Source organism: Phycodurus eques, chromosome 17, assembly GCF_024500275.1.
Source record: "Phycodurus eques isolate BA_2022a chromosome 17, UOR_Pequ_1.1, whole genome shotgun sequence".
In the NCBI taxonomy this organism is placed as follows: domain Eukaryota; kingdom Metazoa; phylum Chordata; class Actinopteri; order Syngnathiformes; family Syngnathidae; genus Phycodurus; species Phycodurus eques.
Window position 1 is genome coordinate 19,486,421 of NC_084541.1, and position 19,916 is coordinate 19,506,336.

The following is a 19,916-nucleotide window of genomic DNA, read 5'->3' on the forward strand; positions in this document are numbered from 1 at the left end:
TTCAGGGTTTGCCCCTCCTGAAGAGCACCAATCTCAGATGGCGACATGTTGGGGGCGGGAAGGATAGTTTGAGAAGGGCAGAGCTTTTTTGCGAGGGGAACACAATTTGTCTGTTATTTTAACGCTGGCAGCAAGCAAAAAAAAAAAAAAAAAAAAAAAAAAGGAAAAAAAGGAAAAGAAATCCCAAAAGGCAGCAGGGAGACATCAGCCGGACCCCGCGTCGGAACCTCGTTAACTCCAAAGACTGGAGGGGGGGGGGGGGGGGGGGGGGGGGAGAGAGAAAAAAAGAAGAAACAGCAGGAAGACGAGCTTTGTTTCCAAGAGGTGAGAGTGTTTTTGTCTTTTGAATTGCTTTTGATTGTGTTTTGCACGGGGTGATGCGTTCAAGGTGTCGCACGTGTGGCGGTAGATTCCCGTGCAACAACCGCGGCTCGTGGCGCGACTGCAGCAGTGTGGTGGTTTAACAGGTCTCGTGCGTGCATGCGGCTGTGTTGTCTGTCCTGCGTGCGGGCAACGCATCGATCGCGTCCTCATTTGAATGCGCGCGTTTTGCAGCTCGAGCCCCTCGATGCGACACTGACGCGGGTTGCGACGATTGTGACATATGTCCTGCATGCGCAATTCAAAACAACGTGACGACGTGTGACGCAAACGAGACGTTTGCGCAAAGAAACGCACATGCGGCTCTGACCGTGTGTGTTTGCAAGGCTGGAGCGGCCGCAACCAGTGACGAGACTGTTGAGCAGACGCTAACTTAACCTTGGAGCCAAAGCTCCAGCAAATACACCCCCCCCCCCCCCCTTCTCCTTACAGCCTACTTTTCAGTCAACACCGCTGATGACAACATGAACCCTGTAATGTGTGTCTACTTACTGTATCGGATGCAAAACCCGAAGGGTAAAAAGGTAACGGTAGCGTAACATGAATGTAACAATGTGTGCTCTGCATTTACGGCATCATTGAGGATCAGTGGGCAGCCGGCGTGCAGCTCCCGGGAATCAGATCGAGAGCTCGGTCGAGATAACCGGCTGGAAATTGGATTTTGTTTTCGACCGGAAAACGCCGTACATAGAGGAAACCAAGACAGGCGCGGGAGAGCAACTCCACACAGAAAGGCCTCAAACTGATATTTTGAACCGCAACCCTTCTCGCTGGCATCTGACCTTTTGTGACATCACTGGGACACGACGTCCGTTGCTCTTTAAAATGCAATGAAACACATTGGGTGGACTTGAACATCTGTTTGAAGTGGTTGCAACTCCCGTCGTCAATCAGTCAGGAAATGAAATGAGCTCTTAAATCTATCCATACATCCGTTCGCTATAGCGTTTGTCTTCATGGAGGGTCGCAGGTAAGCTGGAGCCTATCCCGGCTGACCTTGAGCGAGAGGCGGGGTCACCCTGGACTTTAATTCTTGTAACATAGTACAAGCATTGCAATTCATTAACGGACATTCTGAAAAGGTTGGGCATCATTGTGCTTTTACGCAAAGCTCAATTTTAGAAACGTTTTAAAAACTTCTTAACTCACACTGCACAGGCAGTCTCAGCTAGCTAACGTTTGACTTACATGGAATGTTCAAACTTGGTACTTTGCCAGTGAAGCACTGTAAGTGGCAGCAATGTGCAAACAGGTCACCCAATGTCCCACAAATTAAGCAGAAGCCATTTTCCTCATCTTCGTCGTTTTTTGGGCCATTTGCTCCTTGTTCCCCTCTGGACTTTGAACAACAAACCACATCCAATAGGACTTAACACATTCACTGCCATTGACGACTTTAGAAGTCAAATATCCATGTTAACTGGGAAGGCTGGCAGTGAATGAGTTAAATGAGATTATGTTTGTTTTTGTTTTTTCACAAATTAAAACAGCGCTATGTCATGCATTGTCAAAATACCTCAAGGCTCAAGAATAACAGCACACGTTTCACGCTCTAATCATATCCCACCAGCTGGGAATTTCTGTCAAGAAAATGACTGCTTACCACGCCCCCATCTACTGCGGGGTGTGCCAATGACGAGGGGCGGAGCTCTTTTGGACCCTGAATCTGAATTTGACTTTCAATGAAAAGTAACATGGCTGCCCACAAAGAGACAAAAGCCATCTATTGTGTTTGTACTCATGGAAGAGGCATTTCACTGGCAAATTGGATAAGAAATAATCAAACATAATAGTAATAGAGTCATAGGTGGCACGATGGAACGTACGATGAGCACATCAGCCGCTTTTGTGAGTTGTCCTTGTACTACCTCGCTTTCCTCCCACATTCCAAAATCCTGCACACATGGTTAACTCGAAATTTTCCATAGGTGTGAATTTTGTTGTTGTTGGTATTTATTTTTTTTATTTTTTTTGAAATCGAAAAGTGCCACCTGGCACGGGTGACCGGTCCGAGGCGTGCAGTACCTCTTACGAAAGGTCAGCAAGAGGAGGCTCAAGCTCCCGCACGACCCAGGACAGGATAAGCAGTAGAAAATCAATGAATGAATGAATAGCACATTACAGACACATGATCAGAGATTGGAAGCGGATGCAAAGAAAATGTACTTTATTGTGACTTTGTGACTTTAACACTTGATGGATGGGCAGACGGTCCCGAGAGCCAATTGCAGTATTTGTGTACAAGCAATTCAAAAGGCCGTTTTCTAGACTTCCCCTTTAAAATCAAGTTCGATGACCAGCTCTGAAACCGGTGAAGATATTTGTAGGACCAGTTTAGGGAGGGCTTGTCTCCGGGAAGGTACTGCTTTTGTGCCCTTGATACTTAACGTAAGCCTCCTGTGGAAGAAGGATACGCTCGTCATCGTGATTTGACCTGGATGGGTTCTTCCCTGTAGCGCGTGCACGTGAGTTGTCCGTAGCCGTGCCGTGTGCGTAATTGGTGTAACAACACGCAAAATGTAATCATCATCGGACAATCACTTCCAACAAAGAGAAACATGAGAGAGGAAACAATGGAGGTCATTCAGCCTTTCATGTTCTTTTATTCATGACATAGTAATATTTATGGCACGAAGACACGCTTTGTTCACTAAAAGTCATGTTTGTTTTCCCAAAACGCTTCCCTTTTCCATCACATAAGTGACGATTCCGTCGACCAGTAATTGTTGAGCAAGTGTTTCAGCAGCGGTGCCATAAGTGGGGGCCGGTGATCACAATTCTAAGGACCCATGACTGACAGGGCTGACTAAACGAGTCACGCACCACATTTTCGGCCACAGAACATTTTCGGACAGAAATAACACAAAAGTTCATTTCCTCTCGAAAGACTTTTGTCACTGAAATAAAACGGCCGAAACAGGATGTTAGGATGCAAGCAAAAACCCAAAAAGGTTGATCCAATAAATACATTCAAATAACTAATATTGCAGCCGTCATTTATTAACAATTACAATTACAGAGTAATGATTATGTTGTGTAATGGAACAGTATGCAGAATAATTGTTATTCTCTTACATAATACACTGCCATAACTGTCCTGCGGCAATGTTGTTGCCATAACGTTACAAATATGAAAAATGACTAATAATTGGCATAGTAATTTCTTGTTTCGGTTTTTGGTGCGTCACTACACTGAGCTGTACTATGCACCCCATACAATATATAGAATAATGTGCACTATGGACCCTAGATGCTGTGCTGTGCACACTCTATTCTATGAGTCATTAGACATGATTGTGAGGTAGCTTCCGCTTGGCTTTGCACACTTGTGCTAAACGACAGAACCAATGTTCTTTTTTTTTTTTTTTTTTTTTTTTTTTAAATTTAGTCCGTGCTCTTAATGAGGACTCAATAAACGTCGGTCGTCTTTCAGAAAAGATTACGCTAACAAAGCACTTGGGTGCTGGATTCAAGTGGCGCAAATGTTTCTTCCCATTCTCGAAAGCAGGCCCAATGTGAAGTGCAGACATTTCACATCAGGAAGTGTATTCATGCTGTGTATGCTTTGTGCGTATTCACACGTTTGTGAGCGCCTGTGCGCTGGTTTTATTTAATGGCTGTCTTTCTAAATCGAGACTATAAGACGTCACCCCCCCCCTCGAGAAGCATCTTTCATTCCTGCAAGAGTTGCCACATTTTAAACCCCTCTGGCCCACAGTCACATATTCGTGTTTTACCGCCGCTCTAATTTGATGTAGTGCACACTCATATGTTCTACCCCCCCAGCCATCCTCCTCAAGTTTGCACACTTCAGGACTCGCAAAGCGATGACTGCCTGGCCTCATGAGTGTGACTGCAAGGAAATGACTTTTCTCAGCCGGTTTCTTCAGCTGTTCAGACATACGGAGCCCCCCTCTGTCTTCTCGCTGGAAATGTCTGCGGTGGCGGAAATCTAGCAAGCGGATTTATTGTCCAGCGTGCAGCCAATGTGTCAAAGGCAGCAGATTTGTTTAGGAGGAAGGTGATATTTACTGTGAGACTTACAGATGGATGTGCTTTGTTTGGGTGATTGAGTGGATCGGCTCCATCTGAAAAATCGCAATAGAGGATGCGTTTGCAATTGCGTTGGGTTCTGCAGATGAACTCCCATACGACGTGGAGGGAAAAACAGTGGGTTTGCTGACAGGATTAACTCTGCTATATTGTTCCTTGAGGCACAGTCAGCAATGATGCTGTAAAATGCAGAGCGTCTCCGATGATTAGAAGATAAATGTCTCCAAGAGAGTTGAGGAAAAGCATCATCTTTGCTCAAACTATCCCAACAAGTGAATGTTTACAGCACGTTTTCGAAGAGGCTCAGTATGCTAATTAACAGTCAAAGAGCCCTCCTTCTACAAGCGGCTACTTTCAGAGATGGAAGCCTGGGTACCCAGCTCGACTAGCAGGGTCGGACTAATGCAAAACTCATGTCTGATGATGAGGAGGGTGATGCTAGCTGACAGGAGAGAATCACAAGAGCCCTCCAAGTGTATTGAACCCTCCACCATGATCATGTCAGTCATGACCAAGAGGCTTTGAGCGGGTGTTTGCAGCGTGGCTCCACCAGGCGAGAGATGACAGCAAATGGTACAAAGTCAAACAACGAGCGAGCCCACGCTGCCTTACTGCGAATAACAAGTGACGAGTCCATCATCCAGCGTGATCAAAAATCATTGGTGGTGAGAGATGTATTTCATGTCAGACTTAACAAATCGGGGTGGTGTTGAAACTTAAGTTTGTTTGTTTGTTTTTTTTCCTCTTTTGGTAAACTACATTAAAAACAATAATAATTCAATGCTAAAAGTAATCATCATGTCTTCAAGGTACCAACTCTTTGGTCAGCTGTCGGCAACCGCCACATCCGTAGTTTGCGGCACGGAAAAATGGAATTAGAGTATTTTGGCAGCGGCAGAGGACTGCTGCCAAGACTAATCTCATGTGAATGCGCGTCTCAGCAATTTAGCGAATAAAAGTACTCACCAAAATTCCACGAAACATCTTCAACAAGAGCATAATGAGCAGAGAAAATCAATGACTATTGATTGATGAGCCACTGTTGGAGTCTTTGCTGTAGTTGCTCAGTAACTCCATTTGAATTTGTGATGCGATTCATTCCAAAGTGTATTTTACTGGCTTTGGGAAAGAGTACAACAAAATGATAATCCAAATCATACTCGATTAAATCAATTCATGCGGAACAAAAGCACTCTCGGGATATAATGTCAATCAGATGTCACTGCAGATGTGCTTTTGTCCGTCATAATCACTGGCACCCGTTTTGAAGTGCAAAGCAACAGGAGGAGGGACTAGGAAAAAAAAAAAAAAAAAACACACAAAAATACATCCATGCACTTCCCTTCAAAAGTATTGGAACGGTGAGGCCAATTATTTCATTTTTGCTGTGGAATGAAAACATTTGAGGTTTACATCCAATGATGAGACAAAAGATCAACATTTCAGGCTTTCATTTTCAGGTTTTTACATGTGCGTCTGATACCCAACGGAGAAGATATCGGCTATAACCTTTTTCATGTGAGCAAAACCACAAGCGTGTCCTGTTACATTGATTATTTGTGTTTATATGTATTTTAAAAGTTTGGTTTCAATCAATTGAATGCGATAGTTTTCTATAGGTTTTCTTCAATGCATGTACTGCCGTAAAACAACAAATTGAGTTAATCAAAGAAGAAATGAAAGATTTTAGACTGGCCAAGTCAACCTCAAGACTTGAATCTATTTCAAGTCTATCTTTTCCAATACTTTTGCCTCCATAAAATGTTGTTTTGTTACAAATAATGCTAAGTTATGTATCAGATCTCAATGTAAATACCTAGAAATAAAAGCTGAAATGTTGCTCTCTCGTCTCATATTCACCTTGTGAATGTTTTCAGTCTACAGCAAAAATAAAGCTATTTGTTTTCCCTTTTCCAAAACGTTTTGATAAGAAGAGGCTATAGATAATATAATACAGCCTTGCCCTTATTTGTATAGTCTTCCTTGGACCTTTAAGGTTACAAGTTCAGGCTAAAGCCTAAAGCTGCATATCTAGTGCAGAGGCAAAAGATCCTCAGGTCCTGCAAAAAGTCTTATCGCAGGCTTGAAAGGTTATGAATGGAATATGAATGGTGTTCTTCGCCTGAATAACTCATATTCACTTGCTATATTGGAACTGAGAGGGGAGTCATCGAATTAAAACTTTCAATATATACAAAGCCGTTGTGTTTGCAGAAAAATGGAAAATTACAGGCCTCTGACAAGTAAAAATGGGATGGAATACCACTTGAAGTTGGAGCTTCTATGTGCAAATCAATGTATCCTGATTTCAGTAAGATGTAGTAGTCTGATGATGTGATAATACAGTAGTGGTGCCCAAAGAAAATACAACACTGTATCTACTGCAATTATTGTATCTGCCTTTATTGGTTATAATAGAGACCAAAATTAAACCCAACTGTCCTGCAAGCTAATAGGTGTGTCGGTAATAGATCGCTGTATAATCTATGCATTAAATTTCATAAAGCAAGACTACCAACAATCAAATGATCTCATTGAAAACAAAACCAAAAAATATCTGTATGCTGTATCTATAGATATATATATACAGTAGATACTTAATTCTTCCCCTAATGGCACACGCTTGTTACTAACCTTGGTAGTGCGGCTTTGCCAGGTCAGAATCACGCAAGAACACATTGCAGCGGACTGCCTGTTGCCCTCCAACCGTCGTCATGCTGGAAAGCTCCTGCAGCAGATAGAGGAGGGGAGGGGGGGGGGGGGGGGGGGATATTACTTGGTTAGGAAATCCACTTGCAGCAAGCAATGTTGAGATGCGTCATCAAGGTTTCAATGTAAAAACAGTCAGGCTGCTCCCTGCATTCCTTGCTGATGACTGTTGAAGGTTAGACCAGCTAGTTACTTCCAAAATGTAATATAAACATTTAAAAAAAAAAAAAGAGTCAAAACATTCATGTTTGGCTTCTTTCTATTCCTCTATAACGATGCGTCTTGCCAAAACATCAATTTACAAGACCCGGTTTTCAAAGAATATGCATTTTTGGTAGGAGCAGCTCAGAGCAGATTGTGGAATGCCGATGTAAAATGTGCCAAATGTTCACTGTCTATGCCAAACAATTTATTTGGATGTTGCGATTGACTTGGATGTGATGAAGTGGATGATTGAAGTTTGAAGATTGAAGGAACAAACATAAATGGAAACAAGACAAGCCACACCTGTTTTGACAACTTTACAATTTACACGTTGAACAAATAGCAAGCTGAGTCGAGAGCAGAAGAACAATACATTGTCTTAGCCTGATGAATGCAAAGCCAGCGCATTGATCATTCATCGAAATGACTGGATAATGTTTAGAATGTGATCATTTTGAAGGGGAAAAAAACAGCTTTCTTAAAACATTCCCATTAATTATGAGGCTTATACAATGTCTTCACTCAATTCTGGTCTGCATCAAACATTAGGGGCCCGATTTATAATAACAACACATTTTATTTGTAACCACCTTTGGGACTCTCAAGGACACTTTACATCAATAAAAGAACAGGAAAAAAGAGAATGAAAGGTTTTCATTAACTGAGAGCCCAAATTGCGCGTGCTAAATTGAGTGTTCACTCGCTCAAACAGATTGCGCGCATAGTTGGTTGTACAAGTGGGGGCACGAGTGCAAAATCGAGTTTGAAGTGATGCTGTGATGATGTGTTAGTGGAAGAGTCAAACAAACATATTACTAAGTAACAGAAAATAAATAATTATGGGGAAGCCAGCAATGACAGAAAAGCCATGTCTTATTTCATTTCAGACACAGTGAGGAGCGCAGGTGTTGCAATAGTCTTGGGCTCGCGGCTGAATGTCTTTATCAAGAAAATAATTCAACCTCGTGTGCGTGTGGGGGGGGGGGGGGGGGGGGCGCGCGCATGTGTGTGTGTTTGTCGTCTGCTGCGTGCAATGAATCTTTACATCAAAATTAGATTGCGATGTTGCTGGATGCCCTTCCTGAGTCAGCATCTGCTCCCGTCGTATTATAAAACGCCCTCAGAGGTTATGTTGTTCACTGATTTTTATCACTTCAATCAAATATGTGTACCGTTTGATTTAAAGCAAGGTCGATTGTGTCGTTAAAATAATGTACAGACCTATTAGAACTTTAGGACTTAATCCTGTCAGGCAGTAAACTGTAGGTGCCTAGTTATTGGTATTATTTGTTCCAACATGGATTTTCTTATGCAAATGACTGCAATGTTTTGCATGTCATTTAAAATACATGATGGTTTCAATACAAGAATAATCCCCCTGCCCTCTTTTTCGAGGGTGATTTTCCAACTAAAACCGTATTATTATTTTTAATCATAGCCTGCCAGATAACTGTAGGCATTTTAATTGTGCAGCATTTGGCCACAGTCACACTGTTTCAGCCTACTACACTCAATTGCAGTAGGTATAGCAAACAGACAAGAGATTTATTTTACATCACTATTGCATTGGCATGCTGGAATGTGGCACGAGGCAGATGGGCCTCAATTACAAAAAACGAAAAACAAATAAAACTGCGTGTTAGTGTCGAAAGAAGCTTTTGTCCGAGTTACAATTTTAAAAAGTAGCATACATTTTGGACTGGTGCACTCGTCAATGCATCACAACATCTCGCAAAAATCCCTAAATGCCGTGCAAATATGCACACGAGCAGCCGTGAGCAGGATAGGGTGTGATATCTGGACACTGTACATTTCTGCCCATGCCATGCGACAGTAGGTACAATAAACCCGTGTCTAATCATGGCTTCCTGTGAATAGATCAGCTTTGTGTTCAATTAAAGAGGCCCAGGTTTCACACTAACTGCATTTGTTCGGAAATGGAGACAGGATCATCATTGTTTTAGTATTCATACGTTCTGTGACGTTTTTGTGTGAGATTGAGATTCACATGAGATGTTTCTAATGTGAAATGGGTGCCTTGGCTCAAGATAAAGCTTGGGAAACGCTGGTAAAAGAAAAAATACAAAAAACCATACTCTTAGTCTATTGGAAGCTTGTTTCTACAATCAGAACAGGCCCAGTGTGCTCAGATCTAGTTTATGTCAGTCAGCATTCCCCTGACTGACGATAGCAACATGCTTGGAATTTCTTCAAAGAAAATTCAGATTAGTGCTAAAAGAAAATGGTAGTTGAGGTGGAAGGTGGTCTGGTGCTTTATTTGAATAGAAAGTAGTTGAATTATTTGAAGACTATGTCCTCACTCAGTGGCGCCAGCAAATAATCAAATCAACACAATGCTATACCGCAGAATGTGGCCAGACAAACGAGAGGCGTAATGGGTAGCAATCTTTTGCAATCTTTGCCCGGGTGCCATCCCGTTGTTACAAGGCTGCTCAGGTTAAAACCTTGGCATTGCCTCGGTGCCTATCAGCGAACACCGCAAACGGGTCGGACGACATGGTAGTCGGGCTCTCGCTCCCGCTTTGATGAGCTCGACTTCATGCCAAGAAAGTAAGAACCGTCCTCAGCAAGGACAAGACGACCACAAGCAACAGCTCAGGATTTCTCCCTTCCGTAGGACGTCGAACATAGGGAAGGATGCTCAATATAATTTGTATATAACAAATACATATTTTATTGAGAGGTCTAGGCTCAAGGTCATATTTAACTAAGTATGTGCCATTCTAAATGTCAGGGGCATGAGCTAAAGCAAAAGTTGGGGAAATTGTTTGGGGACCTTGTACACTGTACAATGGCATAAAGATTGTAAATCGAATTCTAATATTTTGATAGGCTACACTATATATTGGTGTTTTGAAGAGAATCATGCTATAAATCATGTGAATGGGAGGAGAGGTGGATTTGTGTGGCTGAATGAATTTGTGTGCCCGTCAAGCCTCCAAAGCCGTTTTAGACAAAAATGTGCAGAAAGCTCCAGAAAAATGTTGTAGATAGAGGAGGGAAATGAAACCGGCTGGCTAGTTTTGTCCCCCATGCGCATACTGTACTACACAGTATTTGGCCATTGCTACTCCTTGTTTGCTTGTTTGTGCTCAAAGGGGTGTTTCCTTTTGGACAAATAAGAAAAACCTTGACACAAAATATTTGCATTTGTGCAGAAACAACCGGAACTGCCCGACAGCAACCTCACGCACCAGAGTTTAACAAGACAAACTCATTTCAGGATTACTGGAGCGAATCAGCCCCACCCCGGCAGCCTCTGTCAGTTAGTTACACTGGCAGTGTTTATCGTCGTAGCTTCTGCCTAACCAGCAAACGTCTCCAAAGTGATACTTGCTGCACTAGTAGTCAAAGCTGCTTTCATCACAAGAGGCACTCTCGCCCACACAGAGCATCCAGAATTATGTTCATCGCAGATAGCCTGTCACATTTCCACAGCGGGCCTCGCCGATGCAGTCCGAGGAGCAGAGAATGCACTGAGCTGTTTTATACCATCATCTGCCAAAGTCTTTGCCAGAGTGTGCACTCGCCTGCGCGGCATCCGCCATCATCCGTTCTGCAGTCATAATCGGTCATGCTCACCGGAGTGCCGCACAGCCTAAACACCTGGCGCTGTACGCGCCATGAGACCGAGCAGCCACAGCTGCAGTCACACTTGCCAGAGGCGCCCTCGCCACCACCATCGGTCATACTAAGTGGGATCCAAACGGCCACATAAAGAGCATCCGCAAACATCCTTTCCACACGGCCTCCCATCCAGGCCCAAAGGGAACGGGAAAGGTGATTATTATCCACAGGAGGGCCAGATAACGTACATTAAAAGATACCATTGATATGCATATCTCTGTGCACTGCACCAGCTTCTGTGCACTAAACTGAAATACGTTTTCTATTCCTGCGGCGTGATATGATGGAACGTGATGCGTATTTGGAAATTTGCAGCAGAAAGACTTCTTTTTTTATGATTTTTATTTTTTGATACACAACATCAGTTCTTGGGAGAAGATTTCATATTTCCTGCAGCTCCGCTTTCAACTTTAGGTATGAACCCCATCAGCGGGTATCTCGACTAAATTACCTTTGAAAATGTCATTCGAGTGACGGGACTTGTAACCCTAACTAACCTGCATAAAAATACAAAATATCTAAAAATATGAAGCCTTCTTAATTGTTATGGATGTTACATTTTTAGCTACGCAACTTTCAAGTACATTCATGTCTGGTTAGGTATAGAAATCGAGACCATGTCACCAAAACAACATTTTTAAGGATGAGGCAAATATGACTGTAAAGTGCATCAAGCAGCCTGGATGTTGGATTGAGAGTTGAAATGATTTTGTTGGACCAGTTCGCTCTTTGTAAGGCTTTTATTAACAGGATGCAAACCAATTACAGTTAGGCTCTATAGCTGTCATTCATGTTAGTAATGGCCAGAACATCGATATGTTCTCATCAAGCCACTTCAAAGATGCACTAATAAATGGTCGCCATAAACAACGGGGGATGGGAATCCAAAAAATGCACTGGGTCTGGGCAGCCAATTATATATGCTTGACAAATTATTACGCCAACACCCAATGTAAGGTTTATGCCACAACTGCCCGAAACAAACAACACTGGGAACAACCAAAATAGGTTTTATGTTTCTGTAGTGGTTAATACACCAGTAAGTTGAAGCTCTTTAACCAAAATAAAAATGTAAATGTTATAATTATGCATAATTATTATTGTCATCCATGAATTTTCAAAATGAGTTTTTAAATATCCTGAGAAAGTTTTTACCAGATATGTCTTGATTCGTGCCCAATTAAAATTAGAATCATTTAATTGCATTCTGAAAATAAAAGTGGTGGTATTAGTGGTTCAATGTTATGCTTGATGAATTTTATTCAGTGAAAAAAAAAAAAAAAAAAGTTGAATTGAGTTTGAACATCCCTTTCCCTGTTCGAAACGGTAAAAGTTTGCAGGCTCCCTGAAAAGTTAAAGTCGGCATTAAAACCCGTTTTGTATGACAGGCGGTCTAATACATTTGTTAAGCGCTGCATGTCTAACATTGATTTTGTTACGTGCACACCAAAGTTAAATGCTAAATTCTGCCAATACTGCGACATGCTAATAAGAAATTAACAAATAACCTTAAAGAATTCTCCGTTCTGTATTGAAATAAAATTATCCAGGACATGATTGGCTATTATATTTTAATATGAATAAGGTATATCTAGCCATCTCTCTATCTATCAATCTATATCTATGCTCGTCAACATTCTTGTGTCTGTACGCAAATGGTGGAGCTCTATTAGCCTGGCTAAAAATGATGTAAACCAATTACGGAGACTGAACAAATGTCTGGCAAACAGCTGACATTCTCATCCCGAGTTGCAACCGTAATGGAAGGGGACATTTGGAGTGTCTTGATTGATGGAAATGACACGAAAATCCCATCTGAGAATTACCAGCCCATCTCATCGCCTTGCACTATTGACTCCTGAGTCCCAATGCAATCACCAAATGAAATTCGATGTCTTTAGGTAACAGATTTTGTCATGGAAAAAAAAAAGATATATATAGCGACAGAGGCCTAAGTAATGTGGATGCTTCAATACCATTCGTAATGATTGTACTTACATTTCTAAGCTTTACAGAACCAACCAGAATCTGGTCCCATTCAATTCTTCGATGAATGTGGTCCGACACCCACCCACCACATTCCTGCGATACCTGGTTGACCTCAGATTGGTTCAGATTTGAAGAAAAATACGTATGTAGGAAAAAGCAATAGTCCATTCCAGACTCAAATTTGTCCCACTCATAAGACTTTCATTGATTGGGAAAAAAATCAAATCAAATCACAATACATCATAGGAATACATATTGTTGGAGCTCTCAAGCTTGCACATTACCCTATCCACTTCATCTAATTAATGTTTCATTAGGGGAAGATTTAGATGTTGTAGTTTTGAGAACCTAATCTTTTTGTGTGACGTTGAAGGTTCATTAACTAACCTAAATAGTGTGAAGGCTTTAATAGCACAACTGCTGTTGCTTCTGGACTCATCTCAAAATGTGTGGTTTGTGGTTTTATTGGATAATAAAAAGTATCCAACCACTCTGTGCCCAAGGGATTTCTTGTTGTTAATTTATTGCTACGTGGCGATCAGCCAATGTTCTTGTTGGAGATAGCCTTCGTAACAAGGTAACAAGATAATAGCAAGGCGAACAGGTCACATCTGACCCACCCTCCGTTTCTAACCGGCCCTTGCAAAGTCGTCCTGAAGTCAAAATAAAAATGTAAAAGTAAAATGCAAAAATACAAAATGGATTTGTCAGCCTCGTAATTGCTTAATTTATATAAACTTAGAATACCCTAACTAAATTTGATTAGTTTTAACCTTTAAAACCTTTTTTTTTTTTTTTTTTTTTTTACAAAAGTCTGCTTTTGTGTATGAACTCTTCACATACTATACCCACGCATCTTCTCAAAACAATTCTGTGTTTTGTAAAGACAATAAATGAATATTGATCACAATGGACGGATGGATTGAGGTTAGCATGTTGATGGCGTGGCGCTCGACAACCATTCCAGTTCATCGCGTGGCCACTTTGGAAAATGAATCGGCCACGCCTGCTCTCCTCGCTATAGTTTGTCTTGCACACCGCAACGCAAGCAGACATGCAAGGAGAGAGAAGTCAGAGCGATGGGGCGGCTGATCGGTGCATTGCTCAAGGTCACCTTGACAGTAGTCAGGAAGCAGACCGGCATCTCCCCAACTTGCCAATTATTTTTGACCGCATCGAGACTCGACACCGTCCTTACGAGTGAGCTACTCTAGACTCAAATGTACACTTTGGTGGTGACGCTTTAGAAGCGCAAACATCTGCCGCTGAGAAGAAACTAAAAATTTCACATGATTACGGTGGCCGAAATTAGTACGATGGTCTTTCATTTAATCAATTGTCAATTCAATTCATCAATTATCAATTACACACTATGAACCCTTTAATATCTACTCGTACACCTACAAGCAGAGTTGGCCAAGGCCTTCTTCACAAACGACCACATCTCGGTAGAATCAATAGTAGTACCATTTTCACAAACGTCTATGCTGACCACATTTTTAACGTAGCATTTTAAGGCAGCAAAATTGCATCGTTTCAATGAACAAACAAACATTTTTTAACGGTCTTACTTCAAAAAAAGTCTTGAGCAAACTTTTGATAATACCAGTCAGAGTTATTCGCCAAATGTTTCCTGGTGAAAATCTCTCCAATAGCAATTGTTTTTTTTTATTTATTTAGCTATTTATTGACTAAAGGACCCTTTTCACTCAATTCAACAATGAAGATTCATGGGGGCAGCTAATATCTGCAGTGTTAAACACACCACCGCACCTTTGAAAATGCAATTGTTCCAAAAATCCGATTCCAGAAATGAATCGAAAAGTGAATCGAGGGGGGCCATCAGCAGGTTCATCATAAAATAATTACTGCCTTGCACACAAGTGGCACTTGCTGTGACTCATGAATAATGGAAGCAACCTCACAGTCAAATGCGCCGACGCAAAATGTGAGACACCTGTGGCCTGGTGTTGACAAAAACTAGAAGAGGCACAGGATTCGAGAATTTTCTATTGTGCCCTGGTTTGGAGTCTTTCAGTCCATTTCAAAGGCCTTATCCGTTCTTCCACCGGCAGGGTATTGCCTGTTAAATCGATTGCATGTGATCATTTGTATTCCCATAGGAACAACACAGCACCAGATTACTATGTTGACCTGCAATATCATTCCCTCCGTACATCACTTGGATTGCTGAACAGTTGCAACCATGCAAGTACCTCAATTTATGTAGTATGAGGAACAATTGAAGTTGGAATCGTTCTAGATCATACAGATGCTTGCCTCTAGTTTTTTTTATTTATTTATTTTTTTAATGTATTCATTTATTTTGGTGCACACCTGCGTCTTCCATCCATCCATGCATTCCTAGAGGTCCCGACATGGAACATTTCACCCAGTTTGGTTAACCATCCAAAAATGGCTTTCTTCACGTTTCAATAAAAATCCAGTCAGGACAAACACAACTGAACAGCGATATTCATTTAGTGACGTCCCTCTCAGCCATCGACTTTGAATGAATCTGCTCTTGTTAATCCATCCATCCATCCATCCATCCATCCATTCATTTTCTGAGCCGCTTCTCCTCACCAGGGTCGCGGGCGTGCTGGAGCCTATCCCAGCTGTCATCGGGCAGGAGGCGGGGTACACCCTGAACTGGTTGCCAGCCAATCGCAGGGCACATACAAACAAACAACATTTGCACTCACAGTCATGCCTACAGGCAATTTAGAGTCTCCAATGAATGCATGTTTTTGGGATGTGGGAGGAAACCGGAGTGCCCGGAGAAAACCCACGGGGAGAACATGCAAACTCCACACAGGCGAGGACGGGGATTGAACCCCGCACCTCAGAACTGTGAGGCTGACGCTCTAACCAGTCGGCCACCGTGCCGCCATATATACACATATATATTCATAAACAGCAACATATTTCACCTACATGGCCAGCACCTCTTCCCTAGTATAACAGCTGCTTTCCTTTCTTTTTAATTAAGTCTAAAGTGATTTGTATGCAGATTTACAAGCGTGTTGGTGTTGCCACCGAGTGTAATTGCAAAAGTCATACTGATTTAGCCAATGATTCCATTTATCTGATCAAGTCTCTCACTCCCAGCAGCGCCATGTTGGGATTTGGGGTTGTTGTAGGGACACTTGCCTAACAGCAGCATGTTTATTGTCAAGTGCGAGTGAAGCAGAAAATGTACAACATGCAGGTAAAACTCTTCCAGTTATTCCGGCCCATCAATAAATAATTGAAAACCTTCAGTAAACAATGGTATGCTGCCTCACGGAAAGTGGTTTTGCATTGAACCTGGTTCATTGAACTCTGTTGCGCCATGTGTCAAGCTACAGATGTTGGTGACTTGTGTATTGGATACTTTGCAGATTTGATAAACGGGTCAGAAATGTTCATATAGTGGATTCGGCGGGAGGTCAAGAGATTTGTGTTTGTTTGGGTTTGTGTGTGAATGTGCTGAACACCGAAAGCAATCGATTGAATGGATTTGTGATGCCTTGAAAAAAAAAAGTTCAACAGGAGGAAGTAACCTTTGACCCAGACCCGAAGGAAGGAAACCGGGATTGAACTGCAGCCTCCTTTCCTTTCCTTATCACTGATCTTTAATGCACAAATCTCTTTACAAACAGAAGCAATCACAAAATGCAGAAAATGAAATCAAAATGCTTTTCCAGCCTTTTGAGTCTGTCAAATAAGATTACATTACTCATTGGATTTGTGCCTTTTTAGCCTGTGAGAAGAAATGACGGCAGCAAAGAAAACAAATGATGAGCGTGTGAAATGTTGAGTGCTTTACGTTTACTGCCACCTAAGGCAAGCTATTTTTAATTTGCCAACAAAAGCGTTGCGTTCCTCTTCTTTTTTTTCCTCCCCTCCTTTTCTGTTTGAAGCACAGTCTAAGCCCCAGGAAGTGAGCACTTCATTTGCATGACAGGTATTGGTAGATCAGGTGCACAATTGAGGACGGCAGGCCAGCAGCACTCGTTCTGTTTGTCACTGTCGTATTTCAAGTATTTGCGAGACTTTGCAAGAATGCCGTTGAGCAAATTTTCTCTGCCAATTTTTCTAATTGCTGCTCGTGTCGGAGACTCAAAACAACCCAACGAGCATCTTATAATTTGTGTAATGTGCAGTTATAATAACGGTTTTACTGTATCACGTTTGTTTATTTCAAAAGCGCAGAGGGTAAACACTTGAAATATTATCGGTTCTCCGTGAACTTGATCAGTCAATGAAGGGTGTGCCAGACCTTTACCATACGAGCATTTTTCTTAACTTTGACTGAATGTTCATAGCCCTCCATTCGGTGACATCATTTTTCATTCTCAGTCCGCTTGGCTGTGCTCTCTTGACCTAAAAATTCAATCAGTAGCAGTTGTTTTTCTCTCTCTCTTAACCTTTGACAAAAGTAATTAAATGGTGACTTGAAGTATGTTGATTTGTGAACATGTCTTCATTATAAAACGTAATAGAGTGCACTGTATGTTTCTCTGGACACAACTGCAATAAGTGAGTGACGTCTCAGTCAACGGATTTGGACAAAGCCGTAAAGCCTGCTACCTAGCTAACTGTCCTATCATTTGTTTCTTATTTTTGCAATGAGAAGTGCTCTCAATAATAGAGAGGGGACTGTTTGATCCTTTTCTTTCTGTGCTGGCCGTGAAGGGAGCACAATCTCACAAAAGCACAATCAAAGCCTTTAGAGTGCAAAACAGCTGCTACACGTGCGCTCCAGCGACCGTGCATCTGCTCCACTGAGGTCGTTTGGCTTCTTTTGCCCATATTAATGGAGTTTTGAGGCTGCCTGCAATGGCAAACCTGCCAATTTCGGAAAACGTCCATGAGACGACGTGATTTAATCAGTCTGTAAAGTCTAACTTAACTGCCATAATGCAGGACTCATAAATTCAGTAATGATGTTTCATCTGCAAGTGTGTGACCGTTATGTAGAAGGTGGCATAATATACATTCACTGGTTACAACATTAGGTATGCCGACCCACTCTGATGAGGTCCATCCATCCATCCATTTTCTGAGCCGCTTCTCCTCACGCGGGTCACGGGCGTGCTGGAGGCTTTCCCAGCTGTCATCGGGCAGGAGGCAGGGGTACGCCCTGAACTGGTTGCCAGCCAATCGCAGGGCACATAGAACCAAACAACCATTCGCACTCACAGTCACAGTCACGCCTACGGGCAATTTAGAGTCTCCAATGAATGCATGTTTTTGGGATGTGGGAGGAAACCGGAGTGCCCGGAGAAAACCCACGCAGGCACGGGGAGAACATGCAAACTCCACACAGACGGGGCCGGGGATTGTACCCGGGTAACTCAGAACTGTGAGGCTGACGCTCTAACCAGTCGGCCACCGTGCCGCCTCTGACGAGGTTCAATATTAATTATCAAGTGTATATACTTGGATTTTTATTATTTGTTTTGGAAACGGTGGTATGATATAGTGGTCTTTGTTGTATGGTTAAATATTGCAAAATAAAACGTGGTGTCTGGTGACTTTATGATTGCACTCATCAGATACTAATGCGTATTTTCTATTCACCCAATATAGCTAATACAAGAGACTTGTATTTGAATTTACATGTGGCGATTGAATTTACTTTGAATTCTGATGCAAAACATTGATTAAGTTTGGCGAAATCAATAATGAAAGGCCACAGCTCACACACATGGACTAAATGTGCCAAGTCGATGGCTCAGTTTTCTTCCGTCCAGAACGACAGGCTGTAAATGTCTTAATCTGCGGACAAAGCAGCGATATAGATTTTCCTCCGTGAAAATATGTTGTTTTTTTAAAGATAATGTGGATCTGCTCTCTTGACTTGTGATGACTGTTGGATTACTTAAAATAGCCTTAATTTAACAGTTATTGCACCAAGAGAACATGTCATTTAAAACATGCGCGACAGACTTCACAATTTAGAGGAGACTCTGCGCCGCAGGCAAAGGTGTGTGCGGCAGTGCAGCACACAATATTTAGAGTGCAAACTAATTATCTCATGACAATGATTGTCCACGAACATGCAGACTCGAGGCAGATGCACCCTCGGAGTGCTCTCACAACCACTCACAAGGTTATTTGCTGCCAGATCCTCATTGGCGCATATAAAAGACGCTTTATGTATCTTGGTTCTAATCAACGGCGGAAGTATACTGTGGCACGGCGTATGTGCGCGTTGCCCCGGAGTGAAGAAAAGGTGAGCAGTGGCGTGTTTATTCGTAAAGCAGCTTGTGCCAACGTATTCTTTGACAGAGATAATAATTCTGCACTTATTCTTCTCCTTTCTCATTTGCAGTTGTCAAAACATGACAACTACATTGTGAATATTTGTCAAAAGATAGTTCCGAACACAGAGCTTGTAAAGCAGCACATTTTAAACGTGTTGGTTTAATGACGTCGTGCTCTGTCGTTTCCTTCAGGAATCCTGTGTTTCCATTGATATGGCTGCTCCATTTCGGAAGCCTGAACCCCTGCGCTTGGCCTTGTGGATCTTCCTTCTATGCCTCAGCATCTTTCCTCAAGCCTGGTAGGACAAAATGATCTCCTTTCAGACACCCTCTGTTCCACCATGTGATTTACCGTCTTCCGTTCTCTCTGCCAGCTATCGTTTACGTGAGGTGTTTTGCATCACGCCTCGTTAATCAATCTGACTGCTCCACCAGCCGCTGTGATCGAGCCAATATCTTTAAAAGCAAATATCAACTCACCCTACACTTCATTAGGTACACCTGCAAAATCTAATCGGATGCACCAAAAGAAATGAATTTCATAGTATTGCCTAAGATCACAAACGCTACCAGCAAGAAAGTGCAGACACCGCCCTACTTATGAAAATGTGACATTTACAAAGGCAGCCAAGTTGGCTAAAATGTTGCATTTCGGAAAGTCCTACTGTCTATCAAAGA

The 19,916-nt window shown here is 42.2% G+C and overlaps 1 protein-coding gene across 4 annotated transcripts in view; it reads left to right on the top strand.

Moving 5' to 3' along the window:
• The first annotated feature begins 270 nt into the window (after positions 1 to 270).
• Positions 271 to 19,916, top strand: part of LOC133416035 (gamma-aminobutyric acid receptor subunit alpha-3-like) — a 63,454-nt gene continuing 43,808 nt past the window's right edge. For 3 of the 4 annotated variants that reach the window (XM_061702657.1, XM_061702658.1, XM_061702659.1), the window contains exons 1-2: positions 19,154 to 19,207; positions 19,431 to 19,537. In XM_061702657.1, the coding sequence (XP_061558641.1) occupies positions 19,178 to 19,207; positions 19,431 to 19,537 (137 nt within the window). In that variant the 5' untranslated portion in view covers positions 19,154 to 19,177. Of the gene's footprint in view, positions 325 to 19,153; positions 19,208 to 19,430; positions 19,538 to 19,916 lie in introns of those variants that run through there. The other variant, XM_061702660.1, reaches the window with a different exon arrangement.